Source organism: Mobula hypostoma, chromosome 22 (genome assembly GCF_963921235.1).
Source record: "Mobula hypostoma chromosome 22, sMobHyp1.1, whole genome shotgun sequence".
NCBI classification, from domain to species: domain Eukaryota; kingdom Metazoa; phylum Chordata; class Chondrichthyes; order Myliobatiformes; family Myliobatidae; genus Mobula; species Mobula hypostoma.
In genome coordinates, this window is record NC_086118.1 from 60,066,062 (window position 1) to 60,086,496 (window position 20,435).

Below are 20,435 nucleotides of genomic sequence, written 5' to 3' on the forward strand. Positions count from 1 at the left end.
GTTAAAATCAGACAACCAGCTGCAAGCAAACCATGCCATCCTTGCTGTAACACCAGTGTGCTGGGCAGGGCGATGAGTGTAGTATGGCCAGCCAGGGACTGACTGACCGACCGACCAAGGGGCAGGACCCTCCCCCTCCCCAGCCCATGGACAGCAGATTTATTGAGTTACACAGAGTTACATGAATAAATGGTCCCGTTACCAGGGGCAAGTCCTGTCTGAAATGGCTGCTGCCCATGGGAATCATGATCACAGCAGTGACTCCATTTCCCCGTGAGAATGTGCTGCAGCCACAGAAACTGTTCCCCCTTCCATCTTCATAACTAATTACATCTGAACTCATTCCAAAAATACAGATTAAATCCCAAAGATTTAAATAAAGTCTCCAGGGATAGCCAGAAGCCCAAGGACATCTTTCTCTCCCCTGGCTTGGGGGGGGTCATTGCTCCTCCAGCCTCCCATCATTGTAGATGGGGGGTGACTCCGCCTGAACAGGGATAGACACCGCGGTAAGGACTAGGGGGAGCAGTGAGCAGTCAGTCAGTGACCCAGCGTCAGTTTCGTACCGCTGGAAGAGAGCCAGAAGGCAGGGAAGATCTGACCGCGGAGCTGAGCTTTGAAACGGAACAGTGGGAACATGCCAGATCCCACAGAGAGAAAAGCCACCTCTCCCCCCTCAAAGTCCAGGTACACACCAACCACGCGGGGCTGGGGGACATGTAGAATTGCCTGCTGATCAGCGTGCCAGACTGAGAGTTGTGAGCCGAAGCTCTCTATACACCAGCTGAGAGCATTCCTGCCCAGCCGGCTGCTGGAGCCACTCCGATCCATGCCCGCACACGCCACCCCGATGGACCAGAAGCTGCTGCTGCTGCCCTGGATGCCTACTTCCCAGTAATGGCGGCCATTGGCGAACCACTGCAAAGCCAATACCTGGCTGCAGTTGAAGAAGCGTTCGGGTAGGTCGGGATAAGCCTGTAACTGCTCCCCTACGGCTAGGGTGGTGTACCGGTCACTCAGGATGAGCTTCTTGTGGGCACTCCGCTGGTTGAAGTTCACCTTGCTGTTGTCTGTCAAACCAAGGACACATCAGTATTACTGCCAGCGATGCTCTGCACACTGCATTTTAACCTGTTGCTGATGCCAACATTTACTGCCCAATTCCAGCTGCCTTAAATCACTGTGGTGGTTAGGGTGTCCCCACCCTGCTGAGCAGGGAGCTCCAGGAGTCTAACAGAGTGGGTCCTGAGTCGCTAGTGCCCACTGAGAGGAGGGGGAAGTTCGGGAGCAGCAACGTAACGGTGTAGGGGAGTGGATGAGTGCTGAAGGTGGTGTTGAGCTACCTTGGTGAGAAAGCCCCACCTTGTTCCACCCTCCCATCGTATCTCTGCTGCCAGAGACTCCCTTACACTCATCTCCCATCCTACACCCATGTAGCTACCCTCTAATCTGGGCCTCGCTGTCACCCCCAAACAACGGCTCCACCTTCAGCTGCCTGCGCCCCACCCCTCATTTGTCTGTTCCCTCAGACCACCACTGGCATTGTTTCCAGTTCCATTCTTAGTGGCCAGGGTCTGGTCCCCTTTGCTACCTCTGCACAGAGCAACAGGTTAACACACACAGGCACCCTGGCATTGGATACATGATGGCCAAATTTCTAAGTGGAGGAGGGCCTTCCTGGAGCAATGGTTTTGAGATTAAAGTGCAGAGGCTTTGTTGAGGGGCTGGTGAGGGCTTTCCTTTGAGGGGTGTAACTAGAGGTCATGGGTTAAGGGTGAAAGGTGAAATGTTTAAGGGAAACCTATGGGGTAACTTCACTCAAGGTGGTGAAAGTGTGGAGGAAGAGGTAAATGCAGGTTCTAGGAATTTGGGTGGGTACATCGATGGGAAGGGGTGAGGAGGGCTGTGGTCCAGGTGCAAGTTGATGGGATGAGACAATACCAGTATGACGTCAACTAGATGGGCTTAACGGCCTGTTTGTGCTGTAGTAAGTGGCAGTGGTCTGCTCCCTATGAGATGCTGGAGATCAGGGAGTAATTAGGTATCCCTGATGACCGTCTGGGAGGTGTATTGAACTGCAGCTCCTTTCTGACCACTGACTCGGTATTTATAGATGGAAGATGGTCACATCGAAGGTTCAGTCCAAAAGATGAATGACCACTAGAAGGAACAAGATTTCCCTGTGGCTCCCCAAAGAAATGTATTGTTTTAGACTCCATAGTGTTGGGGTGGGGTGGCTTTGCCTCTCAGCAGCCACTCAGTGGGGCAAGTATAGTTGGTGTGCTGTCTTCCTGGCATCAGAGTTGAGAGTGTCTGAACATTTAAGGGAGAGAATGGTTTTACCAAATGATGAGGAATTGTACAGAGAATTCAGGTAGTCAGGTAGGAAGCTGAAAAGCTAGAGCTCAGGGTTACTACATGTCCTCTGTCAGTGAGTATCTAAATAGATTAATGTGTGGTAAATGAAATGGATCTTGTGGGCAGGAGTGACAAGTTACCCCTGGACTGTAAGGGGACCAATATCCTGGCAGGGAGGTTTGCTGGTTCTGCTGGGAGGTTTAAGGTGAGGTGGGATCCAGAATGTCCGGGCAGAGCCAGACAGCAGGTAGAACAGTGAAGCAGCTTGGCTGCAGGTTAGGCAGATCAGCAAAGCATGTGGATCAACAGAGCGGTTTACAGTATGGCTGTTGTCACGGGAAGGGCAGGACTGGCAGCTCAAGGTATGGAAGTTTTGATAGAGGGTGTGCAAGTGGGGAGGGTGTGTTGTATTGCTGATCAGAGACAGCATTGTAGAAGAAAACAGGGAGGATATCGGGGAGTGAGGCAAAAAGTAGAATGAAGGAATAAGGGAGGAGTTGTGAGCTTAACACAATTATAGTGTAAGCCTTGTGGTATTCAGTAGGAGGTGGAAACTGCAGGCATTTGGCAGGGTAGCAGTGGTGTTGTGTGAAACTAATTCGGGATTAGATGGGGAAGTATTCATCAGATACATTTGAGGGTTTTCTGAAGCAATGTGTAGATCGAACTGGACTTGAGGCCAGGGTCCACACTTGGGTACACTGAGTAAGGACCGATTTGGTGGGATCAGGTGGTTTTGTGCAGGAGAGATTCTCACAAACCCAATCAAGTTTTCTGAGGACAAACAAGAGGACCTGCCGAGTTGCTGCAGCATTTTGTGTGTGTGGCTAAGTTTTCTGAGGAGGTAGCTAAGGAAACTGATGAATGCTGAAAGGTAGACTTGGGATTTTGATGAGGCTCAACACCATCAGCACTGACAGAAGGAAAAGGCAACAGGCACTGGAGATCCCCAGTATCTGGGTCATGCTCTCTTGGGCAGAAGCCTGAAATCCCACTCCACCAGGTTCAGCTATGACTACTTCTCTTCAACCCTGATCATTAAAGTTTAGGAACACTATGACCACTTTCCACTAAAATGGACTTTTCTGTTCTATTTGTGACTTTTTGTGTATAATTTGTTTTCCTTGTGAACGCTGCTTCCTGATGCTGGGTACCTGTGATGATGTTCGTCACTGCCCCTGTGCACTTGACAATAAACGTCACTGAGTGGGTCCAGAAGTTTAAGCCACAAATGATCAGAGGTTGTGTGGGTGACCAAGGAAGAGGGGTGTTTGGTAGTGTGTAACCAGTGGGGTACCGCTGGGACCTTTGACAGATCAGAGAGCAGGCCGGCGGGGGAAATGTGGGGCGAAGCTGGACAGAGGGACACTGAGCTTGTAAGTCAAGTGGAGTTGGTGTCAGATGGACAAGTGTGAACTAACAAACTTTGGGAGGTCAGATCCAAGAGGAACAGAGAGTACATGGTGGAGCATGACCAGCAGAGATGTACACAGGGACCTTGTGGGTGCTGATGGAGGGATTTGGCATGCTGCCTTTGTAGGCCAAGGTACCACTGAGCTGTACAAAATATTGGTTAGTATGCACTGGAGTATCATGTGGAGGGAGCCCCACTGTGTCTGTCCTGTGGCCTCTTAAGAGATGGGCAGTGTGGAAGAGGGTTTGCTCTGCCTTGACTGTTTCCCCAAACACTTAACCTGCTTTTTCAGGTGTGAATGCATTTACCAACCCCTCCCACTGCAGCCCAAGGCCGGGAGCAGAGGGCTGGTCTGTGTGCTAGAGCTACTCACACTGCATGTAGTCCTGTCGTGTCTGTGGCACAGAGGCACTACTGGGGTTGGGTGGCCTCCCTGTGGAGAAATAGGCAGAGTTACACAGTGCCAATGACACACATCTCACAGCGAAGGGGAGTGAGCGAGGAGAGCTACAGACTGTGGGAGAGGTACGAAGTTTTCCGGTGTGTACAACAGGATACAAGTGACCCCCGGTGTGGGGGGCAAATCACTCACTCAGTTTCTCTGCGTCATCGGGTGTCTGGCGTTGGGTTGCCAAAGGTTTGGGTTTCGATTTCCCTGCAGAATAAGAGACTGATTAAGCCCCAGTCCACTTCGTCCACTCCCTGTGTACACAAGAACTCAGAGCTTAAGTGACCAACCCCAAGGCCTCTCGGCCACTTGAGCATGTATCTCGAACTATTCCCCGGTATAATGTCGCCATCTGCAAGATGCCCACAGCTTCTCAGTTGCAAGCAGTTCATCAGCGTTCCCTCAGCTCCCCTTTAAATCTTTTCCCTCTCACCTTAAACCTGTGCTTTCTGGCTTTATATATCCCTACCCTGGAGAAAAGACTGTCACCATCCACCTTATTTATAGTCCTTGTGATTTTTTTTTAATCTCTAAGGTCACACCTCAGTCTCCTTTACCCCAGGGAAAAAGTAGACTTTACAACTCGTAACTCAAGCCCCCCAGTCCCAGCTCATGAAACTTCTCTGCACCTTGTCTAATTAAATCCCTCCTCTAGGGTGACCAGACTGCACAAACAATACTCAGTGTGGTCTCACCAATGACTGTATTGCTGTAACATGACATACCAACTTCTGTACTCGGCTGGTGTATCAAACTCCTTCACCACCCTGTGTTTCTACGTTCAGGAGTCTATATACCTGTACCCCTCGGTCTCTGCGCCACAACACTCCTGGTTCTGCCAGTTGCCTTCCCTTCCTTCAACCATCCACGGTTGTACTTTGGCAGCCCACGGCTCTGGTGACTGGGAGCTGGTAAGACAGTGCTGAAGGTAACACCCACGATGTGACCCACGCAGTATAACCCATGCCCTCACTCACTGGTTCTGCCTGGCTTGTCCTCAGATGGTTTTCCCACTTCCGGTGGTTCTCTTGTCCCAAAAAAGAGAGGTTGCAGGTCTCCTGAAGCTACACAGAACACAAAACATAGAACAGGTTTGGCCCTTCGACCAGGGATGTTACATTGAGTGCTGAGGCAGAAACGGGTTTTTGGGAAGTGAACACGGGCAGGATGGCAGATCTTGGCAATGTGGACTTGAGTTCAGCTATTCACAAGGTCTCACATGGTAGGCTGGTCCAGAAGTTAGAACACATGGGATGTGGGTTGAGAGAGAAAGGTGGATATAACAGAGCATACTGGAGACCTGGACCCAGGGGTTGGGCTGGGTCCCTCAGTGTTTGATATACAGTAAAATGGCACAGGTGAAGTACAGCGACTTGCTGGCAGCAAACAAAACTACCCAACCACCTTATTAATCATGTTTTTTCTGCACAATGATCATGGCAATTAATAGCCTGTAACCTCCCTTTTGAACAACCTGGCATATTTGAGGTGCGAACTGAAGCCTCGAACGTACAGGCCGAATCGAGGTGGCTTGGCCCATGTACAAGAGTGGGGAATCAGCCAATGTTGGGCGCTGCTGGAGGGGACTTGCAGGCAATATGATGTGGCAGGGCCTGGGTCTGAGCAATGAACGACCCAAGGTTTGGATGATTTAAGTGCTGGGTCAGATTGGGTCGGAGGCGAGAGACGGGCCAGTGTTCAGCTCACTTATCTGCAAGGTTCACTCGTCTCTGCTGAAATGAGGTTGTGACCTGCAACTAATGGGTCGTGATTTGGCTGCAGTGTTGACTGGCTTCGTAGCTGTGAACTCACTTTTGCGAACTTCAGTTCTGAATGCTATTTTTTATTTTTATTCTCTGCACTATTTTTTGTTCTGCACATAGGGTGTTTGACTGTCTTATGTTTAATGGGTTCTGTTGGCTTTCTTTGGCGGCCTGTAAGGAGATTAATCTATATATTTTTTTAATAATATACTTTGAACTTCAAACAGTATATATTACTGACTGGGAATGAGATTGTGTGTGGCATGTTTGTAAATCTGTAGATGACACCAAAACTGGCGGTGTGGTGGACAGTGAACGTGTTCCAATGTTAGCATGATGTGGCAGTTCATGAGATTGCATGGCGGGGAGGGGAATGAGTCCCTGAAGGGAGGGAGGGAGCAGAGAAGTTGTCTCTTGTTAGATTTGCACACCTACCCCAACCCTTGCACCTACTTCTCTGAAAGCCGAGGGGAAACCTAACAAGCTTATAAAAGAGCAGATGAAGGCGTACAGACCATGTCAGTGTTGGGGTGTGGTGTATCACTGTTACAATGAGGGGTTCGCCACTCACCTGGGTTCACAGACTGATTTGAGCCAGGTATTTGCCACGGATTTTGTATTTTGCTTTTGGATTTCTCTGCCAAATGAAGACAAGATGATTAAACGCCAGCCTTCAGTGTCCCCTCGCCCTTCCTGCCTTCTCCCTCCCAACTTTATCATCCACAGCTTCCTCTTTCATTCCCCTCACATTCTACAAAACAGAATGTTGTGTAGGATTTATTTTGCGGACAACATAAGCGAGGGCGAACTGCTGAGGACTTGTGTTTTTTTTTATTGAGATACAGTTCAGAATAGACCTTCCAAGCCACACTGCCCATCAATCCCTCATTTAATCTGAGCCTAATCACGGAACAATTTACAATGACCAACCAGTATGTCTTTGGACTGTGGGAGGAAACTGACGTGCCCAGAGGAAAGCCACGTGGTCACGGGGAGAATGTACAAACTCTTTACAGGCAGCAGTGGAATTGAGCCTGGGTCGCCTGTGCTAGCCACTATGCTACCCTGCCACCCCAAGGCATTGGTCTGACTGCATTTGGAATATTGTGAACGATGTTGGGCTCCTTGTCTAAGGAGAAATGTGTTGCTCATGGAGAGAATCCAGAAGAGGTTTACAAGATTTAATTGTCCCAGAAATGAAAGGGTTAACAGAGCTGAATGGTCTAATTCTGCTCCTGTATTTTTTGATTTCCCCCTGCTGTTACTGGGTAGTGATAGAGGAACAGGAACCCTGGTTGATTCATATTTTTTCTCTCCCACCTCTCCCCATATATCCCAGAGTCACCGGCTGATTCCCCTCCTGCCCCCACCTCTCTCTAACCCTGGAATGGGGAGCAGGAACCCTGTCCGATTCCTCTCCTCTTAACCTGGGGTCACTGGATAGTGGTGGGGCGCAGGAGTGCTAGCCGATTGGTGAGAACCCCCTGCCAATTCCAGGGTCACTGGGCAGTAATGGGGAGCAGGAACCCTGGGTGCTTCCCAGCCACCTCTCTCTCTCTAACGCAGGGGTCACTGGGCAGTGATGGTAGTGGGAAGCTGTTTTCTCATTTTTAAATGGGCATCTGGCCTCAGCATCTCACTGGTCCATACTGGAACTTGTGGCCCAGCTGACTGACAGTATTTAGAAGAATGTGAGGGGATCTCACTGAAACCTACTTAATGTTGAAAGGACTAGATAGGGTGGATGTGCAGAGGATATTTCCTATGGTAGGGATATCGAGAATTAGATGGCACAGCTTCAAAATTGAGGGGCAACCTTTTGGAATGGAGGGAAGGAGGTTTTTTTTTAGCCAGACAGCAGTGAATCTGTGGAATGCTCTGCCACAGACTGGTGGAGGCCAAGTCCCTGGGTATATCTAAGGTGAAAGTTGATCATTTTCTGATCAGTCAGGGCATCAAAGGATATGGCGAGAAGACAGGTGTGTGGGGTTGAGGGGGATCCGGGATCAGCCATGATGGCCTGGTGGAAAGACGATGGGCTGAATGGCCTAGTTCTGCTGCCGAGTCTTATGGGGTGGTGCAGTACAACAGAGACACATGGCTACAGAAGGTGACCTTCCCAGTATCCCACACCCTCACTTACTGCTTTTGCCCATCTTGTCCTCGGACAGACTGCTAACTTCGCTTGGCTCTCTTGTTCCAGCAGATAGCGGTTCCTGATCTGGGAGGCATCCTGTGGATGTTACAAGAACTCTGGCAGAAATCTGGTTGTGGGGTGGATGGGTCTGGCAGCTCAGTGTTCAATATTTCAGTGTGACAGGTAGAGGGGAGAGAGGAGTTCTGGGAGTAGAGGGTGCATTATTGATTAGGGAGACGGAGCAATTGAGGATATTGTGAAGGCAGAATTGTATCTTGAGTCTATATGGATGGAATTTAGAGATAAGAAAGGGCTCTGATAGGATTATACAGATTGAGTATGCTTATCTGAAATGTGTAGGTCAGGAAGTGTTTCAGAATTGAGGTTTTTGGATAAGGGTATTCAACCTGGACTGTAACTCCCAGTAACCTTTGATGGGGTGGGGGTGTTTAGAGGAGCAATTATGACATGAAAGAATAGGATCTATCAAGTGTGACAGTGGGAAAGTGTGTATGGAACCAGAGGAAATAGAGGGACTTAATGATTACTTCAGTATTCGCTATGGAAAAGGATCTTGGTGATTACAGGGATCGATTCCAGAGCACTGAAAAGTTTGAGCATGTAGATATTAAGAAAGATGATATGCTGGAGCTTTTGGAAAGCATCAAGTTGGATAAGTTGCCAGGACCGGATGAGAAGTACCGCAGGCTACTGTGGGAAGCGAGGGAGGAGATTGCTGAGCCTCTGGCGATGATCTTTGCATCATCAATGGGGACAGGAGAGGTTCCGGAGGATTAGAAGGTCGTGGATGTTGTTCCCTTATTCAAGAAAGGGAGTAGAGATAGCCCAGGAAATTATAGACCAGTGAGTCTTACTTCAGTGGTTGGTAAGTTGATGGAGAAGATCCTGAGAGGCAGGAATGATATGATTAGGAATAGTCAGCATAGGCCGGCTGGTGGTGCAATGACATTGGTGCTGGGCCTGGGAGCGGAGGTTCCCGGGTTCCAAACTAGTCGGGTCCGCCGCCGAGTAGGCTTCAATAGGCTTTCCAGCCGTGCCGGGTGGAGTGTCGAGACTGCAACTCGACCTCATAAAATAAAAGGAAAATACTGTAAAAGTGTCTGTGTGAGGGGTGGCGCACCACACAGTCTCTCTCTCGCTCTGCCAGAACAAAGGAATAGGCAGCACAGCTTTGTCAAGGGCAGGCCGTGCCTTACGAGCCTGATTGAATTTGCTGAGGATGTGACTAAACACATTGATGAAGGAAGAGCAGTAGATGTAGTGTGTATGGATTTCAGCAAGGTATTTGATAAGCTACCCCATGCAAGGCTTATTGAGAAAGTAAGGAGGCATGGGATCCAAGGGGACACTGCTTTGTGGATCCAGATCATTGGGACCTCTTCTGGGGCAGGTGTGACCTGTACAAAAATGATGGGTTGCACTTGATTCTGAGGGGGACCAATATCCTGGTAGGGAGGTTTGCAAAGGCTATTGGGGAGAGTTTAAACTAAAATTGCTGGGGGGTAGGAACCGAACTGAAGTGACGGAGGAAAGGGAGGTTGGCTCACAAATAGAGAAACCTTGGAGACAGTGCGAAAGGGAGAATAGGCAGGTGATAGAGAAGAGACGCACTCAGACTGATGGTTTGAGATGTGTCTATTTTAATGCGAGGAGTATTATGAATAAAGCGGATGAACTTAGAGTGTGGAGCTGTGATGCTGTGGCCATTACAGACACTTGGATGGTGCAGGGGCAGGAATGGCTACTTCAAGTGCCAGGCTTTAGATGTTTCAGAAAGGACAGGGAGGGAGGCAAAAGAGGTGGGGGTGTGGCACTGCTGATCAGAGATAGTGTCACGGCTGCAGAAAAGGAGGAAATCATGGAGGGATTGTCTACCGAGTCTCTGTGGGTGGAAGTTAGGAACAGGAAGGGTCAATAACTCTACTGGGTGTTTTTATAGACCACCCAATAGTAACAGGGATATCAAGGAACAGATAGGGAGACAGATTCTGGAAAGGAGTAATAATAACAGGGTTGTTGTGGGCGATTTTAATTTCCCAAATATTGATAGGCATTTCCCTAGAGTGGGGTTTAGAGGGGGTGGAGTTTGTTAGGTGTGTTCAGGAAGGTTTCCTGACACAATATGTAGATAAGCCTACAAGAGGAGAGGCTGTACTTGTTCTGGTATTGGGAAATGAACCTGGTCAGGTGTCAGGTCTCTCAGTGGGAGAGCATTTTGGAGATAGTGATCACAATTCTATCTCCTTTACAATAGCATTGGAGAGAGACAGGAACAGACAAGTTAGGGAAACGTTTAATTGGGAGTAAGGGGAAATATGAGGTTATCAGGCAGGAACTTGGAAGCATAAATTGGAAACAGATGTTCTCAGGGAAACATGCGGAAGAAATGTGGCAAACGTTCAGGGGATACGTTCTAATGAGACAGGGAAAGGATGGTCGGGTACAGGAACCGTGGCTGTTGTAAATCTAGTCAAGAAGAAAAGAAGAGCTTACGAAAGGTTCAAAAAACTAGGTAATGATAGAGATCTAGAAGATTATAAGGCTAGCAGGAAGGAGCAGTGCCTCAGAAAGTCAACATCCATCATTAAGGACCCCCATCACCCAGGACATGCATCTTCTCGTTATCATCAGGAAAGAGTTACAGAAACCTAATTCTGTTCCAGTGTCTTATCATTAAATGCATGGAGTAATCGTTAGGTTTGCACCATTGAGACAGGTGTAATGCGCTGAAGGGTTTCACTGCTAATGTAATGGTTTCTCTGTGGCAGCAATGTTTGGGTGATGACTAGAGATAACGGGGCTTTGGAATGTGTGGCTACCCAATGAGAGGGATGTTGTTCTTTCTTGTGGGTCTGGGAGCAGGGATTTTGTGATCTTTCGCTGGGGAGAGATGAGAGAGTTGGTAGACTGCTGGACGAAGTGGACTTGGAGCGAGGGTCTGAGGGTCAGCTACGCTCGGAGCAGGTCGACGGGAAACCAGTGAACTCAACAGTGAGCTATGATGTTGTGCATTAAACTGTTTCATGAGAATGGGCCCTTTTCTTTGTTTCGTTTCGTTACTAACCATAGTCAAAATAAGAATTGTGAAGCTCAATTGTTTAATCACATATTGTGTACTGTTTGTTATTTCATGGTACTGATTTGTAACAGGAGACACATCGTGCAGCATCCACCCAAATGAGATTTCTTAAGATTGGCCGTGCCTAGGGCTGTCTTCCCCTAGATTAAGCCGCTAGCTGAACTGAGGGTTACACGGAGAGGATGGCAGGGTGAAGGAACAAGGGAAGTGGAACATTAGTCAAGAGCAGGAGACATACTTAAGGTTAGGAAGCAAAAATCAGGTAGGGCTCTTCAGAGTTATGAAGATTAAGAAAGGGAAACAAGAAGGCCTTAGTGAGAAGGATTAAGGAAAACTGCAAGGTGTTCTACATGTATGTGGAAAAACAGGAGAGTAACCAGAGTCTTTGCACTGCGGGAGGAAACCCTGAGGATCACAGGGAAAAGGTGCAAACTGCACACCGACAGTAGCCGAAGTCAGTATTGAACTCAGATCCCGGGTGGTGAGAGACAGCAACTGCGCTGCCCCACCTCAGAGGTCGGGGTAGATGGGGGTGATCAGTATACAAGAGGCAGGCATTTATTCGCTGGGACAGACAGTAAAAGAGCAGGTCACTCTTGGCACATCCCTACTAAACTTGGCAGCACAGGAGTGCTATGTGGCTCTGGTGGTGGTACTAGAGGAAAGAACATCACTGCAGTGGCAAGCGTACAGACGGTTGTCAGCAGGATGCTGAGAAGGATGGAATAGGTTTGCCGGCGTTTGTTTTCCTTGGTGCGGAGGTGGCTGAGGGAAGGAATGAGAGACATTTCCCTGTGGTGGAAGTGTCTAAAGCAGGACATTGATTTAAGGTGTGGCGAAAGTTGTTGAGATAGACTGGGTGATAGACAGCATAGCAAGGACGGGCTTCGGGGAGGGCTACGACAGGAATATGTTGTTGTGTGTACAGTGTCTGTAACAACTTATCTACATCACTCACCTGGGCTGTTTGGAAGGTCTGCTGCAGCTGTCTGCTGCGGGGGCTTTGACTGCTTGTTTTGCTGCTTATTGTTGGCTCTCTCTGCAGAAGAACAACAGAGTGATTAACCCTTGTACGTACAGCATCCTGACTCACCGTTAGGGTTTATATCGTAAAGGAAAGTTACTAAAAGAACTGGGTCCAGATCATACTAAGAAACCCCAGAACACAAGTCCTGGGTTGGGACGACTCCCCAATGTTTTTATTAACGATTCAAAAAAAATCCAGTCAAATTGGTGAGACAGGACCCCACCTAACAACAGTTGCTACCTTTCCAACAGTAAATGATCTCAGCACTTCAGACGCACTGCGGGAAGACCATAAAGACAAGGGAGCAGAATTAGGCCATTTGGCCCGTTGAGTCTGCTCCACCATTCCATCATGGCTGATTTATTATCCCCCTCAACCCCATTCTCCAGCCTTCTCCCCATAACTTTGACACCCTGACTAATACCCAATGCTTTGGCCTTTACAGCCGCCTGTGACCATGAATTTCACAGATTCACCACCCTTTCTGGCAGCCCAGTCAAATCAGGAGTGAGGGGGCAGACACCTCATGGGTCAGTGAATGATTTATAAAGGAGCGTTCCGGGCTTTCGGCACTTTCTGGTGGCCCAATCAAATTGCGTTTCATTTGCAAATAAAATAACGGCAATGACAAGCAGTGCAGCCGTTCTGTGAGTGGACCAGTGTTAGAGTGGAGGCTTGGGCGTAGTAAGCAGCTGGTCAGTTGCTGCCTCTTCATCCTTTCTCTGTTAGTACATTGGTAGAGCAGTGAGAATGGCCCCAGGGTAGTGTTGTGTGCTTTCTGGGAGACCTCCAATCTCACGGATAACCACATCTGCAGCGAGATGCAGCTCTTCTCAGAGAACTGGAGCTGCAGCTGGAAAACCTTTGGCTCATACAGGAAATGAGGAAGTGATAGCTAGGAGCTACAGGAAAGGACTCACCCCCAAGCTGTAGGAGGCAGGTACCTGGGTGATTGTTGGGAAAGGAAATGGACACCCTTTATAGAGTATCCTTGTGGCCATTCCTCTCAATAAGTATACTGCTTTGAATACTATGGGGGTCACAGTGATCAGGTCTCTGGGACTGCAGTAGTGGTAGGGGATTCTATGGTCAGAGGAACAGGAATGAGATTTTGTGGACATAGTAGACACCCGGATGGTATGTTGCTTCCCAGATGACAGGGTTAGGGATGTCTGGGAATGAGTCCACAGTACTAAAGGTGGAAGGTGAGCAGCCAGAAATCTTGGTACATATTGCCAACAATGACATAGGTGGGAAAGGCAAGGAGAGATTCTAAGGAGCTAGGTAGAAAGTTGAAGAACAGGACCTCCAGGGTAGTAATCTCTGAAACGCTGCCTATGCAGGTGCCAGTGAGGTAAGAATAGAATGACTTGGCAGATGAATGCGTGGCTGAGGAACTGGTGCAGAGGACAGGGGTTTGAATTCCTGGATCATTGGGATCTCTTCTGGGGAAGTATGACCTGTACAAAAGGGATGGGTTATACCTGAACCCGAGGAGGACCAAATTCCTTGTGGGCAGGTTCTCTCGAACTGTTGGGATGGGCTTATACTAATTTCATAGTGGGGTGGGAAATGGAGTGATAAGCAGAGGCAATGTGTAGTGAGACTGTCAGGAAGAACAGGCAAATGATAGAGCAATATTACAGTAAGAGGGAGGAGTTGAAGTGTAATGGGGACAAAAATAGAGAAGGGTGACAAATATTGGACAAGGAGTTATATCTGAATGCAGGTAGGTGACCTGGTGCAGTTAGGGACTGGCAGGTATGATGCTGTGGATCATAGTTGGGAGTTTAACATCAAGCTGGTATTGAAAGATCAGGCAAATAGGCAGAGGGGTTGGGGTGGATTTGTTGGTTAAAAAAAAATGAAGTCAAATTGTTAGAAAGAGGTGACATAGGATTGAAAGATGTAGAATCCTTATGGATACAGTTAAGAAACTGCAAAGGTAAAAAGACTGGGAGTAATACACAGATCTCAGTACAGTAGCCAGGATGTGGAATGTGAATTACAATGGGAGCTAGAAGAGGCATGTCAAAAGGGCAATGGTACAATAGTCATGGGGATTTCAATATGCAGATAGGTTGGGGAAATCAGTTAAACAGTGAGAGTAGAATTTATAGAATGCCTATAACATGGCTTTTTAGAGCAGCTTGCATTGAACCCACTAGGGGATCAACTATTCTGATTTGGGTGTTGTATAATGAATTGGATTTGATTAGGGAGCTGAAGGTAAAGGAACCCATAGGGGACCCTTACTAGTATGATAGAATTCATCCTGCAATTTCAAAGGGAGATGCTAAAGTCAAATGTAACAGTATCACTGAGGAGTAAAGGGAATTATAAAGGCATGAGGGTGGAGCTGGCTGAAGTTGACTGGAAGGGAACACTAGCAGGGATGATGTCACACCAGCAATGGCTGAAGTTTCAGGGAGCACTTCGAAAGGCACAGAATAGATACATTCCAAAGAAGTAGTTGTTTCCTAAAGGCAAGATGATGCAACCATGGGTGACAAGGAAAGACAAAGCAGAAGAGTGAGAATATAATAAAAATTAGTGGGAAGTTAGAGAATTGGGAAACTTAAAAACCAACTAAAAAAGCCACAAGGAGGGAAAAGATGAAACATGAAGGTAAGCTAGGCAATAATATCAAAGAGGATACAAATGTCTTTTTCAGGTTTTAAAAACTAAAAGAGGCGAGAGTAGATATTGTTCCACTAGAAAATGATGCTGCAGCGGTAGTAATGGGGGCAAGGAAACAGTGAACAAGCTAACTATTTTGTGCAGTCTTTACCGTGAAAGACACTAGCAGAAAGACACTTACGAGCCTGATTGAATTTTTTTGAGGATGTGACTAAACGCATAGATGAAGGTAGAGCAGTAGATGTAGTGTATATGGATTTTAGCAAGGCATTAGTTAAGGTACCACATGTAAGGCTTATTGAGAAAGTAAGGAGGCATGGGATTCAAGGGGACATTGCTTTGTGGATCCAGAACTGGCTTGCCCACAGAAGGCAAAGAGTGGTTGTAGACAGGTCATATTCTGCATGGAGGTCGGTGACCAGTGGTGTGCCTCAGGGATCTGTTCTGGGACCTCTTCTCTTCGTGACTTTTAGAAATGACCTGGATGAGGAAGTGGAGGGATGGGTTAGTAAATTTGCTGATGACACAAAGGTTGGGGGTGTTGTGGATAGTGTGGAGGGCTGTCAGAGGTTACAGCGGGACATTGATAGGATCCAAAACTGGGCTGAGAAGTGGCAGATAGAGTTCAACCCAGATAAGTGTGAAGTGGTTCATTTTGGTAAGTCAAATATGATGGCAGAATATAGTATTAATGGTAAGACTCTTGGCGGTGTGGAGGATCAGAGGGATCTTGGGGTCCGAGTCTATAGGACATTCAAAGCTGCTGTGCAGGTTGACTGTGTGGCTAAGAAGGCATACGGTGCATTGGCCTTCTTCAACCGTGGGACTGAGTTTAGGAGCTGAGAGGTAATGTTGCAGCTATATAGGACCCTGGTCAGACCCCACTTGGAGTACCGTGCTCAGTTCTGATCACCTCACTACAGGAAGGATGTGGAAACTATAGAAACGGTGCAGAGGAGATTTACAAGGATGTATTGGGGAACATGCCTTATGAGAATTATAGGTTGAGTGAACTCGGCCTTTTCTCCTTGGAGCGATGGAGGTGTACAAGATGATGAGAGGCATTGATCAATGTGGATAGTCAGAGGCTTTTTCCCAGGGCTGAGGGGACACAGTTTTAAGGTGCTTGGAAGTAAGTACAGATGAGGATGTCAGAGGTAAGTTGTTTTTTTTTAAACGCAGAGAGTGTGTGGAATGGGCTGCCAGCGACGGTGGAGGAGATGGATATGATGGGGTCTTTTAAGAGACTCCTGGATAGGTACATGGAGCTTAGAAAAATAGAGGGCTATGGATAACCCTAGGTAATTTCTAAGGTAAGGACGTGATCGGCACAACTTTGTGTGCCAAAGGGCCTGTATTGTGCTGTAGGTTTTCTATGTTTCTAGAATGCCAGAAATTTGAGAGTGTCAGAGGGCAGAAGTGAGTGCAATTGTTATTACTCGGAAGAAGGTATTGTGGAAGCTGCAAGGGCTAAATAAGTCAACCGGATAGATGGTCTACACCCCAGGATTCCCAAAGAGGTCGTTGAAGAACATAAGAAGTAGGAGCAGGAGTAGGCCATTTGGCCCATCAAGCCTGCCCCACCATTCAATAAGATCATGGCTGATCTGTCTGTAAGCTCAGCTCCATCCACCTGCCTTTCCCCCATTACCCTTAATTCCCCTACTATGTAAAAATCTATCTAACTATCTTAAATATATTTAGTGAGGAAGCCTCAACTGCTTCCCTGGGCAGAGAATTCCACAGATTCACCACTCTCTGGGAAAAACAGTTTCTCCTCATCTCCATCTTAAATCTTCTCCCCTGAATCTTGAGGCAATGTCCCCTAGTTCTAGTCTCACCGACCAATGGAAACAACTTTCCTACTTCTATCTTATCTATCCCTTTCAAAATTTTGTACGTTCCTATAAGATCCCCCTCATTCTTCTGAATTCCAGAGAGTATAGTCCCAGGTGACTCAGTCTCAACTGATAGGTAACCCCTTCATCTCTGGAATCAACCTGGTGAACCTCCTCTGCACTGCCTCCAAAGCCAGTATATCCTTCCTCAAGTATGGAGACCAGAACTACACACAGTACTCCAGGTGCAGCCTCACCGGTACCCTGTATAGTTGCAGCATGATCTCCCTGCTCTTGAATTCAATCCCTCTAGCAATGAAGGCCAACATTCCATTTGCCTTCTTAATAACCTGTTGTACCTGCAAGCCAACATTTTGCAATCGATGAACAAGCTCTCCCAAGTCCCTCTGCACAACAGCATGCTGCAATCTTTCACCATTTAAATAATAATCTGCTCTTCTATTATTCCTTCCAAAGTGGATGATCTCGCATTTACCAACTTTGTATTCCATTTGCCAGACCTTGGCCCACTCACTTACCTATCTATATCCCTCTGCAGACTCTCCACATCCTCTGTACAATTTGCTTTTCCACTCAGTTTAGTGTCATCAGCAAATTTTGCTACGCTACACTCAGTCCCCTCTTCCAAATCATCAATGTAAATGGTAAACAGCTGCAGGCCCAGCACCGACCCCTGCGGCACCCCACTCACCACTGACTGCCAACCAGAGAAACACCCATTTATACCAACTCTCTGCCTTCTATTGGTTAACCAATCCACTATCCATGCCAATACACTTCCTCCGACTCCATGCATCCGTATCTTATTTTTAAGTCTCTTGTGCGGCACCTTATCAAACGCCTTCTGGAAATCCAAGTATCCTGAGATTGTGGAAGCGTAAGTAATAACCTTTCAACAACCAATGGATTCTGACATGGTTCCAGGGGACTGGAAAACTGCAAATGTCATTCTACTCTTTAAGAAGGGAGGGAAGGAGGCAGAAGAAAGGAAATTATAGGCCATTTCACCTGACACCAGTAGTTGAGAAGATATAAGAGCAAAATTGGGCCATTTGGCCCATCAAGTCTGCTCTGCTATTTCATCATGGCTGATCCATTTCTCTCTCAGCCCAAACCTCCTGCCTTCTTCCCATTTCCCTTCGTGTTCTGACTCATCAGAATCTATCAAACTCTGCTTTAAATATATCCAATGACTTGGCCTCCACAGCTACCTGTGGCAATCAATTCCAGATTCATCACTCTTTGGCTAACAAAATTCTAAATGGACATGTCTCAATTCTGAGGCTGTGTCCTCTGGTCTTAGACTCCCCCACACAGGAAAAATCCTCTCCATCCACTCTATTGAGAATGTTGGAATCAATTGTTAAGGAAAAGGTTTTGGGGTACTTGGAGGCAAATGATAAAATAGGCCAAAGTCTGAATGGTTTCCTTAAGGGGAAATCTTGCCTGACAAACCTGTTGGAACTCTTTGAAGAAATTACAAGTAGGATAGACAAAGCAGAATTGGTGGATGTTGTGTACTTGGATTTTCAGAAGGGCTTTGACAAGGAGTCTGATCCCAGCTCTCATCCGTGCCGGGTCTTTACCATCCCCTCCGACCTTCAACTGTCGGAGGCAGAACGCTCTGTTCTCAGTAAGGCCCTCACGTTTGTCCCCCTTCGCCCACACCTCAGCGAGTTCCATGTTCGCCATCATGAGGAACTTTTCTTCCGCCGTCTCCGAGCCTACTTCTTCGGCAAGGACTCTTCCACCCCTACCGATGACCCCTTCTCCCGTCTTCAACCCTCCTCTTCTTCATGGACACCCCGCTCTGGTCTTCTGCCTGCTCTGGATCTCTTTATTGCTAACTGCCGACGGGACATCAAACGTCTCGACTTCACTGCACCTTGTCCCCATTCCAACCTCACTCCTTCGGAACGCTCTGCTCTCCACTCCCTCCGCACTAATCCTAACCTTATTATTAAACCCGCCGATAAGGGGGGTGCTGTTGTAGTCTGGCGTACTGACCTCTACCTTGCCGAGGCACAGCGACAACTCGCGGATACCTCCTCTTATTTACCCCTCGATCGTGACCCCACTAAGGAGCACCAGGCCATTGTCTCCCACACCATCACCGACTTTATCCGCTCAGGGGATCTCCCATCCACTGCTACCAGCCTTATAGTTCCCACACCCCGCACTTCCCGTTTCTACCTCCTACCCAAGATCCACAAACCTGCCTGTCCTGGCCGACCTATTGTCTCAGCTTGCTCCTGCCCCACCGAACTCGTTTCTGCATACCTCGACACTGTTTTATCACCCCTTGTTCAATTCCTTCCGACCTATGTTCGTGACACTTCTCACGCTCTTAAACTTTTTGGTGATTTTAAGTTCCCTGGCCCCCACCGCTTTATTTTCACCATGGATGTCCAGTCCTTATATACTTCCATCCCCCATCAGGAAGGTCTAAAAACTCTACGCTTCTTTTTGGATTCCAGACCTAATCAGTTCCCCTCTACCACCACTCTGCTCCATCTAGCGGAATTAGTCCTTACTCTTAATAATTTCTCCTTTGGCTCCTCCCACTTCCTCCAAACTAAAGGTGTAGCTATGGGCACCTGTATGGGTCCTAGCTATGCCTGCCTTTTTGTTGGGTTTGTGGAACAATCTATGTTCCGTGCCTATTCTGGTATCTGTCCCCCACTTTTCCTTCGCTACATCGACGACTGCATTGGCGCTGCTTCCTGCACGCATGCAGAATTCGTTGACTTTATTAACTTTGCCTCCAACTTTCACCCTGCCCTCAAATTTACCTGGTCCATTTCCGACACCTCCCTCCCCTTTCCAGATCTTTCTGTCTCTGGAGACAGCTTATCCACTGATGTCTACTATAAGCCCACTGACTCTCACAGCTATCTGGACTATTCCTCTTCTCACCCTGTCTCTTGCAAAAACGCCATCCCCTTCTCGCAATTCCTCCGTCTCCGCCGCATCTGCTCTCAGGATGAGGCTTTTCATTCTAGGACGAGGGAGATGTCTTCCTTTTTTAAAGAAAGGGGCTTCCCTTCCTCCACTATCAACTCTGCTCTTAAACGCATCTCCCCCATTTCACGTACATCTGCTCTCACTCCATCCTCCCGCCACCCCACTAGGAATAGGGTTCCCCTGGTCCTCACCTACCACCCCACCAGCCTCCGGGTCCAACATATTATTCTCCGTAACTTCCGCCACCTCCAATGGGATCCCACCACTAAGCATATCTTTCCCTCCCCCACTCTCTCTGCATTCTGCAGGGATCGCTCCCTACACAACTCCCTTGTCCATTCGTCCCCCCCATCCCTCCCCACTGATCTCCCTTCTGGCACTCATCCGTGTAAGCGGAACAAGTGCTACACATGCCCTTACACTTCCTCCCTTACCACCATTCAGGGCCCCAAACAGTCCTTCCAGGTGAGGCATCACTTCACCTGTGAGTCGACTGGGGTGATATACTGCGTCCGGTGCTCCCGATGTGGCCTTTTATATATTGGTGAGCCCCGACGCAGACTGGGAGACCACTTTGCTGAACATCTACGCTCTGTCCGCCAGAGAAAGCAGGATCTCCCAGTGGCCACACATTTTAATTCCACATCCCATTCCCATTCTGACATGTCTATCCACGGCCTCCTCTACTGTAAAGATGAAGCCACACTCAGGTTGGAGGAACAACA

The 20,435-nt window shown here is 47.9% G+C and overlaps 1 protein-coding gene across 2 annotated transcripts in view; it reads right to left on the reverse strand.

Annotated features, from left to right (window-relative positions):
* Nucleotides 1–540: 540 nt before the first annotated feature.
* The window catches only part of trim25 (tripartite motif containing 25), a 69,945-nt gene continuing 50,050 nt past the window's right edge, over nucleotides 541–20,435 (reverse strand). Inside the window, exons 5-11 of one of the 2 annotated variants that reach the window (XM_063030705.1) lie at nucleotides 12,179–12,259; nucleotides 8,127–8,216; nucleotides 6,555–6,620; nucleotides 5,198–5,284; nucleotides 4,365–4,427; nucleotides 4,146–4,205; nucleotides 541–1,070 (exon numbers count right to left, since the gene is read on the reverse strand). In XM_063030705.1, coding sequence (XP_062886775.1) covers nucleotides 541–1,070; nucleotides 4,146–4,205; nucleotides 4,365–4,427; nucleotides 5,198–5,284; nucleotides 6,555–6,620; nucleotides 8,127–8,216; nucleotides 12,179–12,259 — 977 coding nt within the window. The remainder of the gene's footprint in view (nucleotides 1,071–4,145; nucleotides 4,206–4,364; nucleotides 4,428–5,197; nucleotides 5,285–6,554; nucleotides 6,621–8,126; nucleotides 8,217–12,178; nucleotides 12,260–20,435) is intronic. The other variant, XM_063030707.1, reaches the window with a different exon arrangement.